This window comes from Lissotriton vulgaris, chromosome 5, assembly GCF_964263255.1.
Source record: "Lissotriton vulgaris chromosome 5, aLisVul1.2, whole genome shotgun sequence".
Classification (NCBI taxonomy): domain Eukaryota; kingdom Metazoa; phylum Chordata; class Amphibia; order Caudata; family Salamandridae; genus Lissotriton; species Lissotriton vulgaris.
In genome coordinates, this window is record NC_141693.1 from 1,912,456,868 (window position 1) to 1,912,475,389 (window position 18,522).

Sequence of the window (18,522 nt, forward strand, 5' to 3'; positions counted from 1 at the left end):
TGACGCTCATCTTGGGTTGGTTGGTGTGGGATTAATGGGTGGTGTTTGGGGACTTGGTAAAGCTACTGGGATTGCATTTTGAGTTGCGATTTTGGAAGGGTCTGCTAGGTGGGGGGGTTCTGGTACTACATCTATTTGGATTGGGGTTTGTGGTGGGTTGGGGGTGGGTTCGGAAGTGTGGGTGCGGTTGGGGAAGGGGGTGCAGTGGGTCTTCCCTGCGCTCCACTAGGGTTGGAGTTTTGACGTTTAATCTTTGCTGGTTCTGTGTGGTCAGATCACATCACCTCATTGTGACTATTTCCTTTCCTTTCCTTTCCTTTGTGCATTTATAGAGCGCAAGCGAATCATCCCCAAGGGGATCTCTCGGCACTTTGAGAAATGGGTTCTTGTTGGGCGTGCACATCTAAAACAGCCATGTCTTTAAAAGTTTCTTAAAGCTGGTTAGCTCACTGCAGGCCCTAATGTTCTGCGGCAGATTGTTCCAGTGGCTGGCAGCCAAATAAGAAAAGGCTCTCCCACCCATCCTTGCCCTGTGTATTCTCTGGATGCACAAAATATTGCCATTACTAAATCTTAGTTGTCGAGCTGGTTGATACCATATGAGTTTATTTCTGAGATAGGCAGGGCCTTTCCCCTGTAGTGATCTAAAGACCACACAAAGCATCTTAAAGATAGCTCGTTTCCTGACCGGGAGCCAGTGAAGCTGGTTCAAAAGAGGGGCAGAAGGGGTCCATGCCGGCTTGTTAAAGGCAAGGCAGGCTGCTGTGTTCTGACCCATCTGTAGTCTTGATAGGAGATCTTCCTTTACTCCCACCAGCAATGAGTTATCATAGTCCAGTCGGCTCACCAAGAGTGACTGGATGAGGGTTTTTCTTGCTGAAAGAGGGATCCAGGGAAATATCTTCCTAAGCATCTTCATTGTGCCAAAACAGGTGCCTGACAATGTCTTCACCTGCTCCTCCATTGATAGTTTGTCATCTATCCTAATGACAAGGTTCTTAGCCCAACTCTTGGGAGAGGGGGCTTCACCCAGCTCGGCAGGCCACCACTCGGGAGACCAGATTGCTTCGGCCTTCCCGAACAGCAGGATCTCCGTTTTAGAGGAGTTGAGTTGTAGAAAGTTCCTCCTCATCCAGCTCGCAATGCTAGACATGCAGCTTTTACATTTAAGTTGATTGACATGATGCCCTCCTCAATGGGGACAATTAGCTGTGTGTCATCAGCATATGAGATGGTCTCAAAGCCATGGCCTCTGATGATATCAGCCAAGGGAGTCACGTATACATTGAACAGAGTGGGACTCAAGACAGATCCCTGAGGAACTCTCCTGTCCAACAGTATAGGCTGTGATGCAAAGGAGTCCAGCTGTATACTCTGGGTGCGCCCCGATAGATAACTTTGTATCCACTTGAGGGCCCTGCCCTTGACCCCAAGCCCACCCAATCTGTCAAGCAGTATCTTGTACTAGATGGTGTCAAACACTGCTGACAGATCATGGAGGACTAGGATCACTGGAGTTCCTCTATCCAGTGTAAACCTTATGGTGTCTGTAACCTCCAACAGTGCAGCCTCCATGCTATGTGATGCACGGAGGTCCAGAAGGTTGTTTTGTTCCAGATAGAGGGATAGCTGTTGCATTACGTTGAGGCACATCATCTGGTTCTACCGGATGCCTGCCCTATTCGCTCTGCACCTCATTTCCCTAGGGTATAGCACAACATGACTGACACCATTTGTTGGACCTGGAATATCAGTGGTCTTAACGATCACCGAAAAGCCAGGCTTATCCGATCTCACTTGCAGCGACACAGGGTAGACATTTGTCTCTTACAGGAGACACACTTTTTGGCCAGGACCTCCTCCAGACTCCAGTCGCGCTACTGGGGAGAATCACATTCCTCGTTTTACTCCTCTTACACACGGGGGGTTTCCATTTTGATACGTAGGGGTCTCCCCTGGCAAACTATTCAGGTACTTACGGATCCCGATGGTAGATACGTGGTCCTACATGCCTCCTTGTTGACTCAACCCATGACGATTGCTGCTGTCCACGGCCCCAATTTTGACGATCCTGATCTTTTCACCCATATATGGCATCTTATCTCTTCCCTTGGACTGGCGGCTCTTTCAGGTGGGTTAGGGGGAGGGGTCAGGGGGGGTGTTAATGTTACTCTTTCGGCGGCATTGGACCGTTCCGGCCCCCAGTCTTCCCATCCACGCGATACCACCTTACTCCAGTCCATACTTATTGACAACTCGCTGTACGACGCCTGGCGTCATAAGTGGCCAGATGCCCACGAGGGCACCTGCACCACTGGAGCTCGGGCTGCTGGTGACGCATTGATCTTTGTCTCACCTCCCCGGACGTCCTCACTTGGCTCATGCCACTCATATGGCACAGGCTTTTTCGGATCACGCACCGGTTCAAAACTGTCTCCTTCTCCCTCACTCTCCGCACCGAGCATTCACATGGTGGCTCCCTCTGAACACACTCCGAGATACAGTCTTCTGTGATGAGATTTAAACAGCTATCACCAATTATTTTTAACTAAATGTGGGTTTGGTAGACTCTGCATCCGTTCTTTGGGAAGGTTTCAAAACTGTAATATGGGGCGAGTGCATCTCTAAACAGGCAGGTGTCCTTCGCTCTATTCGCACCACTCTGGCAAAGCTGGAAACAGAAATCAGGGCTCTGGATACGGCTCAGGCTGCCCACCCCAGGCCCGAGACCCTCGCGCTTTTAAGGCAAAAGCATACTGCATTTACTGAAGAGGCGATAGAGAGCTTGCCTTTCTGGGCAGAGAGGCCCGGGCCTGTCGTTTCGGGGAAGGCGATCGACCTGGAAAGACCTTAGCCAACCTATTACACCCCCACGATCTGCGTCGTACATTACAGCTCTTAGTGATGGTGGCACCACTAGAACCACCTCTCCTGAGGAAATCAAGGCCTGTTTCACAGACTATTATTCGCAGCTCTACACCGCCGGCTCCCCCCTCGAATAATATTTCGGGACCATTGCGTTGGTATGGCTAGAAGATTATCATTGGAAATTCTTAGATGAGCCCTTCACTAGGGAGTTGATACTTTTTTTTATTATTATTTATTTTAAAGTTTATTATCGATTTCAATAAGAGGAAAACAGTCATGAATATAAAGTTGGACAGAATGGGAGAACCATACAAGCCCTATAGGTAATGGTGTAGTGCTGCACATGAAATTCACTATAGGTCCGGGTGAGACAACAAATATGCCGCAAGGGGAGCCCAGAAGTCTTTAGGGCGGAACGCCTCACGGAGCTCTTCCTCATATATCTGTAGTTGATCCCTACGATAGATCAGGTCAGTAAGCCATCTTTTTACAGTGGGTGTTGTCTTGACTCCCCAGCACTGCGCAATTGCCTGTTTTTCGAAGAGGGTGGTAACTGCTACAATGCGCCTATTGCAAGGCTTAAGACATTTAACATAGCTGAGCAAGCATATCTCAGGAGAGCAGCACAAAGGCTCTGACACTATATCAGTAAGCATGTTCGCCTCAGCGGTCCAGAACGCAAACACACCCGCAATCAGCCAGGCGACATGTAAAAATTCTGCATCCGCTGCACCACACCTCACACAATTAGCAGTCTTGCGTAGACCATACTTGTGTAGTTGCTGGGGGGAGTAGTATACTTGAGGCAGTAATTTGAAATGAATAATTCTGAGATTACAGTTAGCCGTGAGGCGACCAATGAGTTGGCAGCACGCCGTCCACACCTCCGGAGCAATAGATATACCCAGCGCTGCTTGACAGCTCAGACAACAGGGATGATTTTCCTAGTCTCTTTCACGCAAGGAGGCATTGTAGAGTTTAGTAATTAATCCTTTGCGCCCCTCTCCCGACAGCATTGCCTGCAATGTCCATAGAGTGGCGAGCTCCTCCGGGAAACCCGGATAAGCCGCGCAGACGGCTTGACGGACACGGACGTATATAAAGCTAAACATAAAACCACGATCCGTACCCTTCTATGCCGCCCGCAGAATTTTAAATTGACCCCCCTCATAAATGTCTCCCAGCTGAGATATACCCGCCACGGCCATCTACCGAAAGGCACCACAGAAATATCAGGATGTGAAACTATTGGAAGCGACAGAGCGAATAAATAAGGTAATTGCACCCTGGAGGCAAGCATGCGCCATGCCCACCTCGTACACTGTGTAGGGTTAATCTCAGTTTGCGGTCCACCCGATCCTCCCGTGAGGACCACTGCCTGCAACGGTAGAGAAAGAACAGCATCCGATTCAATAACTACATGAGGCTGAAAACGCTGGGGGAAATACCAATAGTGCACAAAGTGCGCCTACACACACAGATAGTACAGTCGAAGATCAGGAGCTTCGAAGCCATCGTGGTCGAAAGGTTGAACTAGATTACCCCACCTGCATTGGGGTTTCTTACCGCCCCACACAAATGTTAAAAGTGCACATTGCAAAGTTTGGAACAGCACTAAATTTAGCTTGATAAGAATATTGATAAAATAATGCAACAATTTTGGTTAAAAGACCATTTTTACTACCGCAATCCTATCAGCCAAAGAAGGAGGTAGATGCGCCCATCTCTCAGCCCGTTCAGAAATGTGCGTAACCGTACATCCATAGTTCTCAGAGACGACAACAGCTGGTTCCCTATGCACCCAAACCCCAAGATATTTTACAAGGTCAGATGTCCAGGAAAGCGGGAAGTCCATCTCCATCTCCTTTGTGAGCGCAGTTAGAGGAAACACTACAGATTTAGACCAGTTGATCCCAAGGCCAGAAAATCTTTCAAATTGTACATTCTTTCTGAGTAACGTAGAAAGATGTACAGCAGGCTTGCGACATACAGCAGCATGTCGCCTGCGTAAAGGAAGACAATCATGGCCGCTGCCTAAACCGCAGCGCCGCCTCAGCATGCTTTTGGCACAATTTGCAGGCAAGGGGCTCCAAGGCTAAAGAAAAATGCATAGGCAATAGGGGGCACCCCTGCCTCGTAATTCTTTCAATATGAAACACTGTTGACACCCACCCATTAACCCGGACACGGGCAACCGGGCAATTATATAACACCATGAGCCCCTCTACTCAGCACAGTAAACATAAATGGCCATTGCAGGGAATCGGAGGCCTTTGCTGCTCCAAGCAGCACAGCCACTGCTTGAAAATCTGGTGCAAAATAATGCAGAGTAGAAAAAAGTATGCGCAGGTTATGAGACGTGGAACGGTCTGTGACAAATCCAGACTGGTCTGGCCACACCAGTAAAAGAACTAGGGGCTGTAGTCTATTAGCTATATTCTTACCTAAAATTTTGGTATCTATATTAATAATCGAGAGAGGCCCGCATTAATTCGAGGGGTTATCTTGTTTCAACAATGTAACAAGTAAAGCTTCACGGAGAGAGGGTGGTAGGGTTCCTGACTCGTAGGCTTATGCATAGACTTCAAGTAGCCGAGGGGCCATGTACGACATTTATGCTTTATACAATTCACTGGGCAGCCCGTCTGGTCCCCCAGCTTTACAGGTTGGCAGAGACAATATGGCCTCCTTAACGTCCTCCTCGTCAAACGGTTGCACGAGGTACTCCCGATGAGCATTGGACAACCATCCAAGTGCCACATCTTCAAGATACGCATCAATCTCCGCAGTTGATGGAGATTCTCTGAAGGCATAGAGACTAGTATAGAATTGTAAAACAATATCGCAGAGTTCAGCTGTCGAATGCCGGGCCACCACATCCCGAGTTCGGTAATAGTCTCCTGACTTCGTGGTTCCGATAGCTTCTGCGCAAGAGAACGGCCACGGCGGCCGCCCTCACCATACTATTGTGCTATTCTACGCCGAGAGCAGTGTAACAATTCCTGGTCTACTGTGTCATTGTGCTCAGTGACAAATTCCCTTATCGCAGCCAATTTAGCAGTGGAAGGATCGGACTCAAAGTCCCATTCCAGTTGAGAAATGTCAGAAGCTAGAGAGGAGATACTTGATGCCATAAATAGCCTACCGAGCGATAAGGCACCTTGTCTGAATGGTCTTCCATCCTCTTTGTATAAAACTTTCGCATCGCTTTTAGAACCACATTTGGCGGCCATGTACAACAACTCTTTCGACAATGGCCTCTTTCCTCAGTCCCTCCCTGAAGCGATGATAACGCTATTACTCAAGCCTGACAAACCTGCTGACTGTCGTGACTCCTATCGCCCCCTCTCCCTAATTAACATTGATAATAACATTTTTGCTAAATTAATTGCCTCCTGCCTTCTCCTACTCATGCCTCTCATTGCTCTCCCTGACCAGTCTAGCTTCATTCCTGGTCGGGCCACCTCACACAATCTCAGGACCATTTTTTCGGTTCTTCATCAAATCAATCCCAGTCTCCCCGCTGGCACGGCTCTTCTAGATGCCATTAAGGCGTTCGACACGCTCGAATGGCCCTTTTTATTTTTTCTTCTACGACGCCTTGGTTTTAGTGATAGGATATTTCATATGAAAGATATCTCTTCTCTACACTCACCCTTCGGCTCATCTCCGAATCAATGGGTAGGTATCGGATCCCATCTTGATTGGACGCGGTACTCGGCAGGGGTGTCTTCTATCACCCATGCTCTTCGGGATGTATGACGTTACAACGCATACTTTTACAACGCCTACCTTTACAACGCGGTTTTTACAACGCATACCATTACAACGCATAATGCTTTTAGGCGCTGGATAGTGAATAGTTTAATTTACTATTCCAACTCCAGTCCCCGTGGATAGTAGGGAAGGTTATTGGATAGTAAATTAACCTATTCCCTATCCTAGAGCGCCCCCCAGCGCAATGCGTTGTAATAGTTTGCGTTGTAAAAGTTGCGTTGTAATGGTAGGTAGTTGTAAAAGTTGCGTTGTAACGGTTGTATACCGCTCTTCGCCATCGCGCTGGAGCCTCTTGCGGCCAGACTCCGGCAGCATCATACTCAGAGAGGTATAGGTTTCTCGGCCCGCTCACTCCTAGACTTTATGTATGCTGATGACATCACTGTATATGTTCATCACCCCCAAGACAATCTCAGCCCTCTTGTGTATGAGATAATACGATTCGGTGGATTGTCGGGCATACAGGTGAACTGGAGCAAGTCTGTGTTGTTCCCCCTTACGGATGCCGCTAAACCATTTACGCCGGACTTTCCCTGCGTCTGGGCCTCGGGTCCCACCCGCTATATGGGGATCTGGTTGAGTAGGGACTTGGACGACCTCTGGAGGTCTAACTTCGGGCATGCTGTGGATTGGCTGGAGTCCAAAATCCCGCATTGGAATCGGCTTCCACTTTCTCTTGCCGGCGGCATAGCCATCGCTAAGATGGTTGTGCTGCCGAGATTCCTTTACCTCTTTTTGAACATCCCTATCATCCTCACTGCTCATTTCCTTCATAAAATCCGTTGCTTGATCATCTCTCTAGTTTGTGCCGGTAAGCAGCCTAGATTTGCGTATGATATCCTCACTCTCCCTATGTCGGTAGGAGGTATGGGAGCTCCTAATTTTAAACTTTATGCTTTAACCGCCCAGGTCAGCTTTTTGCATTTTTGGATTCACCCTTCTCGTTATCAACCACACGTGGCTGTGGAGACAGACATTGCATCTCCTTGGCCGCTGACCACGGCCCTATTTGCCCCGGCGAGTCGCCAGCGTGCGGAGGTGGACACTGTCGAGACCTTGCGCTGGGCCTGGTCCGGACTGCCCCAACTCTCTAATTTGCCGATGCTCCCAGCTAATGCCATGCTGATTGTGCGACATCCTGCTTTTCCCCTTCTCCATCCATCCGTCATGTCTAGACATGCATCGCACTTGGGCCTGTCAACATTGGCAGATCTTTATCCTGTCGACACATTCTATTCTCTTCCCTCCTCCTCTGATCCTTTGGACACTTTATTCTTTCATCAGTTACGCGCTATATGTCGGGAGTTACAGCCAACGTTCCCCCAGCCTCCGCCCACGATGCCTGCTCTCGGTTTCACCCAGATCTTTTGACTGGGTGTGAGTGTTTGATTAGTTCAGATGCTCCGTCCATCACCACCCCCTTTTGTACCGCTCGATTTCATAAACACATCCCCAACTCCTCACAAAGTAGTCACTAAATTATATGCCCTCTCACTATCGTCCACCCCCATCTCCACAGACCAGGCACGGGTGGCATGGGGCGAGGACTTGGGCATGGACATCGCCCAGGCTGACTGGCTCTACTGCTAGAATCACCCAACTACCTGCCTTGTCTTAGGTACATCAGGCACAAAAAGACTCCACTGGATATCCTAATGTTGTATCTAGCTTACCTTGAGTAGAGTGGTGGGTTCTGCATGGCGTGGCATAGCCAACCAGACACCCCATTTCTAAAAGGATGCATTAAAAATAACTAATACCTGCTGCCCAATCCATTTCTATGGCTTTGGAGGCCTGGAGTAGTCTGAATTGTCACACTTGTGGCAGTGTGATGGTTAGTACTTTTGTTGGTGAAGCCATTGGCAATGGGTGGAACTAGCTGCTTATCCTCCTGACTGGAGCTCTAGCACTTGTTATTTTACAAAGTAAGCACTAACCTTTTGCTATCTGAAGGCTAAAGGAAGGCACATTGAGCCTCCAAAAGGCCAAATCGGCTGCCCTGGAACAGTATTGCTGGTGAGTGCAGAGGGATAACTAACAGCTGTCTTCCTATGAAACAGTACTTCTGCTGCTCCATTAAGGTATGCGGGTGAGAACAAGGCCATCTCAGAAGCTCTCATTGGCTCCTTTCCTTCTGGTGGTAATATTAACTTAGTTAGAGAAAGGAAGGGAGGGGTAGAAAAGTTGCTGTTATTATGTTGTAATATGTCATACTGGTTTGTTTGCCAATATTGTAACTATCTTTTGCCTTTGTAGTAAACACTAGTCATATTATATGCACACCATTTATTAAAATCATCAAAGTATATTCCTGTTGTAAATTCTTGAGTGTGTCTATTCACGGTGAAAGGAGGTTCGAAGCCCATAAATAACAGCGACTTCTGTGAGTCAATATATACCTTCCTTATGTGATGTTCAACGGGTTATGTGGGTTACAGTCCACTGGGTTCTCTGTCTCATGTTGGTATGTTGACTACATTTGTACTATCGAGGGTTTAAAGAGCCCATAACTTGTGCAAGATTCTGGAGAAGTTCCAGAAAGATTTATGATTTCAGATCCATGTTCCGAATGATTTAGACATTTTTTGATTTTGCTGGGTTTCACTGAGGTGGTTATTCCATCGCAGTTATACAACCAGGTATGGTATTACGGAAGGTGCCCAAAATAAGAGAGAATGCTAGGGTACGCTGCCTCAATATATGGATTCTTGACTCTGATGTCTCATTCCAGAGCAATTAGAAACACTGGTTATCATTTAGCCTCCACGAAATAGCTCAAGGAAGCTGGCTTATGCTTCCCTTGTAAGCTTGATACAAACAAAGCGGTCCCAGTTAAACACACAATCAACTCAACCGTAAAAACAATAAGGTAAATACAAAGACAATTATAATAGCATTGTTTTTAATCACAACGTGTATCGTAAAAATTCATTCATAAAATAAATACATAATAAATCACACATAATGTCCCTAAGAAGTGGAGTAGGGAAGGGTAGTGCTGGGATAGTGAAAGTATATAGATTAGAACATGGGTCACTAAGACCTGAATACACCAAAAATAATGATAAGTTAACACAATGGAACAAATAACTCCTCAATTAATTTAACAATCATGCCTCAAATAAAATCACAAATGATAAATCAGGGAGGAGGCTGAACACAAGAGGAAGTGTTGACGTTTCGACCCAAGTAGATGCAGGCGTTGTATAAACCTTGCTAGAGGGTCTTCATCAGGACAGGGGTTGCGGGAGGTGGGGCAATGGATCTTAAGTTGGTACTGCAATGCAATGAGTTGGGTTCAATAGTGGTAGACTCTCGGAGATAAGGTTACGTCTTATATATTAATGCCGGTGTGTTATAGGCAACTTATCACAGTAATAATGGATCAGCCGGAGTACAGCGTCTTCCGCCAATACTGTATATGGGGATGGGATAGTGCGAGTCACTGGGAATCTGTCAGTAGAGAAATGCCGGTGAAGGAGGGGGTTCACATATGGATGTATAAGATGGCATATACTGATCGCTGCCGAACTATGGGTTGTGAGGGTCGTAGTTGGGCACAAGAATGAGGGATCTGCCAAGAACAGCAGGAAGCGGGGGTTCAGCTGTAGTTGTTAACAGTAGCGTGCGTTAGTCACCGCTGAATTATGAGTCGTGGAGATCGTAGTCCGCTCCACAAAACAGAGTCTGCCGAAAGCAGAAATACCACGGAACGCGGAGGTTCGATTATAGTTGTGGCATACACCAGTGACCGCTGGATTGTTGGTTGTGCGGTTCGTAATTAGATCATAAAACGGGATCGTGTACCAGAAGCAATCATGGACTAGTCGTGGGATCCTAAAAAGCATTACTCATCGCTGGGCGAAATAGCTCAAGGAAGCTGGTTTATGCTTCCCTTGTAAGCTTAGCAGCAAGATACCATAATTCAGTATGTAATGTGCTTCATTAGTTATTAATAACCTGGCATAACAAACACCTTCAGTGTTGAATCCCAGGCTGCAGAGTGGCTCAATATCGACCAATGTATCTTGTCATCATTCCAAACAATCGCCAACGCCAGATGTACCTTAGTGTCTGATGTTAAACAAATCCATGAGTAAAATCATGTGTTATTAATATTTATCTATTTACTTTCTCTCTAGGATGTGCAGATCATCTTGAGCAGGTATGTTCTTTTCCCATGGACTACCAAGACTCAATGTTGTCAATTACATGAGTTCTTATTTTCACTTAGATTATGGTACACGTTCACTAAAAGTAGTATTTTCGTAGTATTGCTACATTATAATAGTATTAACTTGTGTATGAATCTTAAATGGCAGGTTAAGTAGTCGTGTTTTAAGAAGGTCGCTGAACTAAGCATGATTTGAGCAACACTAATGATTTGCTGACAGTGAGCTTCAAAGATAAGGTTTCTGGTGAATAATGTAGCAGCCTGCCATCCACAAACAACAATATCAAGCACCTGTGACCTGGTTAGTCATATGTGAAAGCAGTAAGGGTGTCCACTTATCCTGTAAATGATGCATGGTGTTAGATGTTGTACACTTTTCCACAGGGTGCCAGTGTAACTGAGTGCTGGTGAAATGAGTCCCCACAAAGTGGTTTAGTGAGGGTATGGGCAGCAGTATTTTGTAGCGTCTCAGTTTCTTCTTCAAGTGCCCAGGAAGCCCCTGTAGATGCCTCTGGTTAATCCTATCTAGACCAAAGTGACCACAGATAGAACATGTTGTACATACTTCAAGTGTAGGAAAAGTAGTCTTAGTCCTTTAAACCTGCCTTTTCTGAAATGGGGTAAGCGGCAAAGTCCACCCAGATGCCAAGATTGCTTTCTGCCATCACTGATCCCAGTGAAGAAATGCTGGAATTTATTCCCCGATGAAGACTTTACTTTTAAAAGGATTTCACTTCCACAAACTCCTGTCCAGCACTGAGGCAGCCTCTAAATGTATAACTGTTATTGGCAAGTGCCTTCACCTTTATCCCATTCCAAATAGCTAATGAGTTCTTGTGCAGATCCCTGCCCCATCTTGACTGCTGGGAGGTTTCTTAGTCTTACTTAGTCTTATATTTTTATAATAACATGAAGACTGTATGTTAGATCCTGACTCCTGAGAGATACCCCACTTCTCTATCTAAACCCATAGTACAGATCCCTTTTCCTATTCTACCATCCATAGAGATCTCTCATGCCTCTCATGAATCGTTGCCTGGAGAAGAAGGAAATTGGTTTGGGTTCTAAGAGATCCTTATTAATGGTAATCCCTCTCTGGTTAGCAATTTTCACTGTAAATCTTTCCTTTGCCGCTCTGGTCTCTTTCAGGATAGGGAAAAAGCTCAATACTGGCAGTATTAGACCTGCGTCTCAATAAGCGATCGGATCCTGCTGGTCAGTCAATATGACAGGAGCATTCCCCAGTGCAACTACCCCATGAGGATCTATTATGGACACACAATGATGTGACACCCGGCCTGGTTTCTCTTACTAGTGTCTCCTGCTTGATTCTCACCAGTATAAAGTATTTTATTTCTCAATTATCTATAGGAGATGTTTCCTGTAGTATGTACCCTGCAGTCATTCATCACTGAATGACTCTTACCTCTCTGACACTAACACTCTGTCAAAACAGAGGTAGGGTACTTCCTTTACTATTGCACCCCTGGTAAGGGAGCTTCTCCACAACTTCTAAAGTTCTCTATACTTCCACAGGTGGTGAACTTCATCAGCCAGGGACATCCCATGAGAATCCCGATGGGCTTTTAGACTGTTTTGCAAGTAGATGGACAGAACTCTCCTGGCTCGTGTCTTCTGATTTGAAAAGAGTGAAAAGGATGAAGGTCGTTGCACTGTGTACATAGCTGTGCCATCCGCCTGACATTTGCTTGATATTTTCATCTTGTGAAGAATTCATGTTTGTATGATCACTGGATGTGTTCAACCTATTATATTGCTGCAGTCTCAGAATGCCAGGCTGGGGTGGGCAGGAGTGCACCCGAGATGTATCCAATTTATAGACTTGTGTTTCTTCACCAGGCTGTGGGGAGAATAAATGACTAGTATTGTCTGGATGTCACACCCTAGAACGCACATATAGGTGCATTTAGATCCTGCAGTGTCCTACATCCTAGAGTAGGTAAAAGTATGATTTGAGAGTGAGTCATGTGGAGGTTTAGGGTTACTTACAATATTGTTTCCTAATCTACAGATGTGATAAAGTGAAGACCCAGAATCCTCAGCAGGAGCAGACTTTTCAGAGCATTGGCCAATATGCCTCATCACAGGATAAGCGGCTGGAATTAATAGGTAAATAAATGTCTAACAACGAGACAAGGCATATTTAAATCAGAATTATTTAAGTTGCCGGATTGGTTGCATGACCAGGGCTCATTTGTGCACTGGAAGCCAGTGGAGCTCCCTCTGATGCAGTGCGATATGTGTGGGGCATGGGAGGTTTAGTGTGATTCTGGCTGTAGAGTTCTGGATGATTTGTATTTATCTGGTGAGTTGTCTGCTAATCCAGGCATGGCAGGCATGACTGTAGGCCAGCTTTCTTGTGACTAGGGCGTAAGTGATGAACAGATGGTGGCAGCCAGCCATTTGAAGACTTTCATAAGCGTAAGCAGGATGTGGAAGCAGGAGGCGGTGATCGCATTGATTTGGGTGGTCATTTTGAGGTGGTTGTTGATAACAATACTGGGGTTCTTAACGCGGGGTAGAAGTGGATCCCAATTCAGCTGACCACCTGGAAGACTACCAAGATGAAGGTTTATTTCTGATGATCACAACTTCTGTCTTGGCAATGTTGGGTTTGAGACAGTTGGTTTTCATCCAGTTGCCAATCTTGATCATGCAGGCGGCAAACTTGATCTGAGTGTTGTCCGACAGGTAGAGTATGTTGAGTGTTGTAAGCGTAGGAGAGAACGTTGATGTCATGGGTACAGATAATGCTTCTGAGTGTGGTCAAGTGAGTGTTGAAGAGAGTCGGGCTGAATAAGGAACCATGTACTTCTCTACAGATGAGATTGCGGGCATCTGATGAGAAAGAAAGTAGGATACTATATCGAAAGAAGTGTCTTCTCTGTCCTGGATCAAGCGTATGCTATCTTTAGTGAGAAGGAGATCTGTTTCCATGTTGTGGTTTGACCAGAAGCGAGAATGTGTGACGTTGACTTGAGGAGTTAGTGGTCATTGAGATGGTTGGTGGAACATTTGTTGCTGATTTTCTCTAGGATTTCAGCTGAGTACGATAACATGGAGATGTGCCTGTAATTAACTAGTGTCGTGGGAGTCATTCTTTATCAGGGTGAAAGTTGTTTGTGATGGGATGTAGTCCTTGGGCGAAGGTGTGGTTGAGGCAAGGGTCCAATAGGGCTCTATAGCAAATAGACTGCATGGTGGTTTTGCCGAAGATGATGACATGTGGCCATCGTGATGTCCTTCAACATGATCAGGAGATGTGATGTGGGCTGTGACCGTCCTGAGCTTCTCAGAAGCGGTCGCTCCCCTCGCTGCTCCCTGCTTCCACCTGGTATCGTAGCACTCTGATTGCCACGCATTGCTCGCACTGCTAGAATTTGTTTGTCATCGTAGCGCTTATTGCCAGACTTGCTCGCACTGCTGAATATTAAGTGATCGTAGCGCTTCACCATTAGACCGTGCTTTGCTATTTACTGTGCCATTGTTATTTACTGTGCCACTCGTTTTGCCTGCTCTGATAATTGTTGCCTGACTGTGCTGCCCAGTTCATAGCGCTTAATTAACTAAGGTTGTGCCCCAATTTTGTCCTGTTTCGCTTTTGGCTTGCTGCCATTTTGTTGTTGTTTGTTGTGCCTCCCAGCCCGGCTATCCACCCCGCTCCCGCCTCCCAGCTGCTCCTCCCTCCCACAGAGAGTGTAGGCTCTATCCGTCCTGCAATAGCGCTGTGACCGTCCTGAGCTTCTCAGAAGCGGTCGCTCCCCTCGCTGCTCCCTGCTTTCACCTGGTATCGTAGCGCTCTGATTGCTACGCATTGCACGCATTGCTCACACTGCTAGAATTTGTTTGTCATCGTAGCGCTTATTGCCAGACTTGCTCGCACTGCTGAATATTAAGTGATCGTAGCGCCTCACCATTAGACCGTGCTCTGCTATTTACTGTGCCATTGTTATTTACTGTGCCACTCGCTTTGCCTGCTCTGATAACTGTTGCTTGACTGTGCTGCCCAGTTCATAGCGCTTAATAAACTAAGGTCGTGCCCCAATCTCGTCCTGTTTCGCTTTTGGGTTGCTGCCATTTTGTTGTTTGTTGTTGTGCCTCCCAGCCCGGCTCTCCACCCCGCTCCCGCCTCCTAGCTGCTCCTCCCTCGCCCCACCCCCCTCCACTAACCACTTATGACAGATGCTTTTGAGCGCAGCGTTCACGCGCAGCGGTCGCGCACCATGCGCGCCGAAGGTGCGCCAAAGGTAAGCCCGTCTACGCCCGTCCGTGCCTGGACCGCGCCGAGTGCCAGACCCCCTGGCCACCGCAAAATCCACTCCGCCCGCATAACATACGACGCCACAACCCTCTCAGCCCTTAACCCCGGCCGCTCACCAAACTGCTACCAAGCCGCCCCAGGACACACCCATGGACCCTTCACCTGCCACTCCTGCAAGTTCGACTGCATCAGGACCCACACCAAATCCACAGACTCCAAGCAGAGCTCCGACACTAACCACCTAAAGTGCATCCTGCTCAACACCCGCTCGGTCCACAGACACGCCATTGAACTCTGGAACCTACTCGACACTACATCGCCGGATGTCGCCTTCCTTACAGAAACCTGGATGAACGCCTCATCAGCACCCGACATCGCCACAGCCATCCCGGACGGCTAAAAGATCATCCGCAAGGACCGCACCAACCAAACAGGAGGAGGCATCGCCATCGTCCATAAACACCATCTGCACGACCAGTTCCGATGACTACCTCGCTACCGCCGAACACCTTCACTTCCAGATCCACACCGACCCCAAGGCACCCTCATCTACAGACCACCAGGACCCCGCACACAATTCAGCGATGACATCACTGACTTCATCAGCCCATACGCCCTTCCCTCCGAGGACTACATTCTACTGGGAGACCTCAACTACCACCTGGAAAAGAAAAACGACTGCAACACCACCACCCTCCTGGACAACCTGGCCAACCTCGGACTTGAACAACTTGTCAATACCCCCACCCACTATGCCGGACACACGCTCGACCCAATCTTCACCTCCAGAAAGCACATCTCCTTCAATCACACCACAGCTCTCCACTGGACGGACCACAGCTGCGTTCACTTCAACTACAAAAAGACCACGACCCACAACCCCACACAACCTATTCCCCGAAGAAACTGGAACAAAATTACTACCGACCAGCTCTTCACATCGCTTCACCAAAACCCTCCTGCCAAATCATTGGACCCAAACCAAGCAGCCACCAACCTCACACAATGGATCACCCACAGCGCCGACGAACTAGCACCCTTGAAAAACCATCAAATCAAGCAAGTTAACAAAAAAGCCCCCTGGTTCAACGATGACCTTAAGAAATCCAAGAAGTTATGTCGCACCCTCGAGAAAGCCTGGAGAAAAAACCCAACCACTGACAACCTGACCACCTTCAAGAATGCCACCCACAAACACCACCAACTGATCCGATCCGCCAAGAAATCAGCATTCAAGGATCGACTTGACAACAACGCCCACAACAGCAAGGAACTTTCAACATCGTCAAAGAATTTACCAACCCCACCACCGGCACCAACAACATCACTCCCTCCCAAGACCTCTGCGACTCCCTAGCCTCTTTCTTCTACAACAAAATCGCCAACATACAGAACAGCTTTGAAAACCAGTTCGGAGACCAGTCCACTCCACCCACCTCCGAACCAAAACCCCCCTCTATCAACCTTTGCGCCTGGAACCCAATCACCACTGAAGACACCATCCGCCTGATGAACTCCATCCACTCAGGATCGCCACCCGACCCATGTCCCCACCACATTTTCAACAAAGCAGACTCCATCATCGCACCCCATCTCCGAGACGTCATCAACTGCTCCCTCAACTCCGCTACCTTCCCGGAAAGCTGGAAACATGCCGAACTCAGCGCCCTTCTGAAGAAACCCACAGCAGACCCCACTGAACTTAAGAACTACCGCCCCATATCGCTCCTCCCATTCCCTGCCAAAGTTATTGAGAAAGCTGTCAACAGTCAGCTCGCCGCCTTCCTCGAATCCAACAAATCCCTCGACCCCTCACAGTCCGGCTTCCGAGCCAAACACAGCACCGAAACCACCCTCATCGTAGCAACAGACGACATTCGAACTCTACTGGACAACGGAGAAACAGCTGCCCTCATCCTACTTGACCTCTCCGCTGCCTTCGACACAGTCTGTCATAGCACCCTCATACAACGCCTCAGCAACGTCGGAATACAAGGAAAAGCATTGGACTGGATCATCTCGTTCCTTGCCGGAAGAACCCAGAGAGTCCGCCTCCCTCTTTTAGATCAGAGGCCACCGAAGTCATCTGCGGCGTACCACAAGGATCATCACTCAGTCCCACCCTCTTCAACGTATACATGAGTCCCCTCGCATCCATCGCACGCCAACACAACCTCAACATCATCTCCTACGCAGACGACACCCAGCTGATCCTCTCCCTCACCAAAGACCCAAACACCGCCAAAACCAACTTACCCGAAGGAATGAAAGAAGTAACCGAATGGATGAAGAACAGCCGTCTAAAACTGAACTCGGACAAAACGGAAGTCCTCATCTTAGGTTCATCCCCCTCCACCTGGGACGACTCATGGTGGCCACCAGCCCTGGGAACAGCACCCATACCTACGGACCACGCACGTAACCTGGGCTTCATCCGGGACTCCTCCTTCTCGATGACCAGACAAGTCAACGCCGTCTCATCCTCATGCTTCAACATCCTACGCATGCTCAAAAAATCTTCCGCTGGATCCCCACCGAAACAAGAAAGACGGTCACCCACGCACTATTCACAAGCCGACTGGATTACGGAAACACCCTTTACGCTGGAACCACAGCCAAACTACAGAAAAAACTCCAACTCATCCAAAACGCCTCAGCTAGACTCATACTGGACATCCCCCGTCAAGCTCACATTTCCAGTCACCTGAAAGACCTCCACTGGCTCCCCGTCAACAAGAGAATAACGTTCCGTCTCCTCACCCATGCACACAAAACCCTCTACGACCTAGGATCCGAATGCCTCAACACGCTACTGTCCTTCTACAACCTCACCCGCCAACTACGATCAACCAATAAAGCCCTCGCCACAATTCCGCGCATCCATAGATCCACCATGGGGGGAAGAACCTTCTCCTACTTAGCGGCCAAAACCTGGAATTCTCTCCCCACCCACCTCCGTCTTGTACAGAACCACCTCTCCTTCAGAAAGCAACTAAAAACTTGGATATTCGATAAGTAAAGTACCCCCCCTCCCCCAAGCGCCTTCAGACCCTCTGGGTGAGTAGTGCGCTATACAAATTTCTGAACTTGAACTTGAACTTACGTCTGATAGGTCCGGTAAGAGGTCTAAGTTGTTGTATATGCTGTTTATCTTGCGGCAAAAAATTAGGAGAGCCTGTGGCAGCGGTCCTGTATGGGGGTTGCTGTTAGAGGTGGCTGTTAGTGAGGTGAAATATTTCATAATATCGAAGATCGTTGCTGTTGGAGCTGGTGTTGATGTCGTTTTTGAGCACTGCACGTTTGGTGTCAGGTCTACTGGCAGTAGCTTCTCAGGGCAGATTTGAGGGTGTTTCAGTCCACGTTGTCTTGGCTCACTCTCCACCGGCAGTCAAGTTGTTTGCACTGGTTCTTTATCACCTTA

At 47.8% G+C, this 18,522-nt stretch overlaps 1 protein-coding gene across 1 annotated transcript in view; it reads left to right on the forward strand.

Annotated features, from left to right (window-relative positions):
* The window catches only part of LOC147717704 (E3 ubiquitin-protein ligase TRIM39-like), a 267,634-nt gene that overhangs the window by 127,306 nt on the left and 121,806 nt on the right, over positions 1-18,522 (forward strand). The window contains exons 4-5 of the mRNA XM_086924491.1: positions 10,788-10,810; positions 12,852-12,949. Of these exons, the coding sequence (XP_086780617.1) occupies positions 10,788-10,810; positions 12,852-12,949 (121 nt within the window). The remainder of the gene's footprint in view (positions 1-10,787; positions 10,811-12,851; positions 12,950-18,522) is intronic.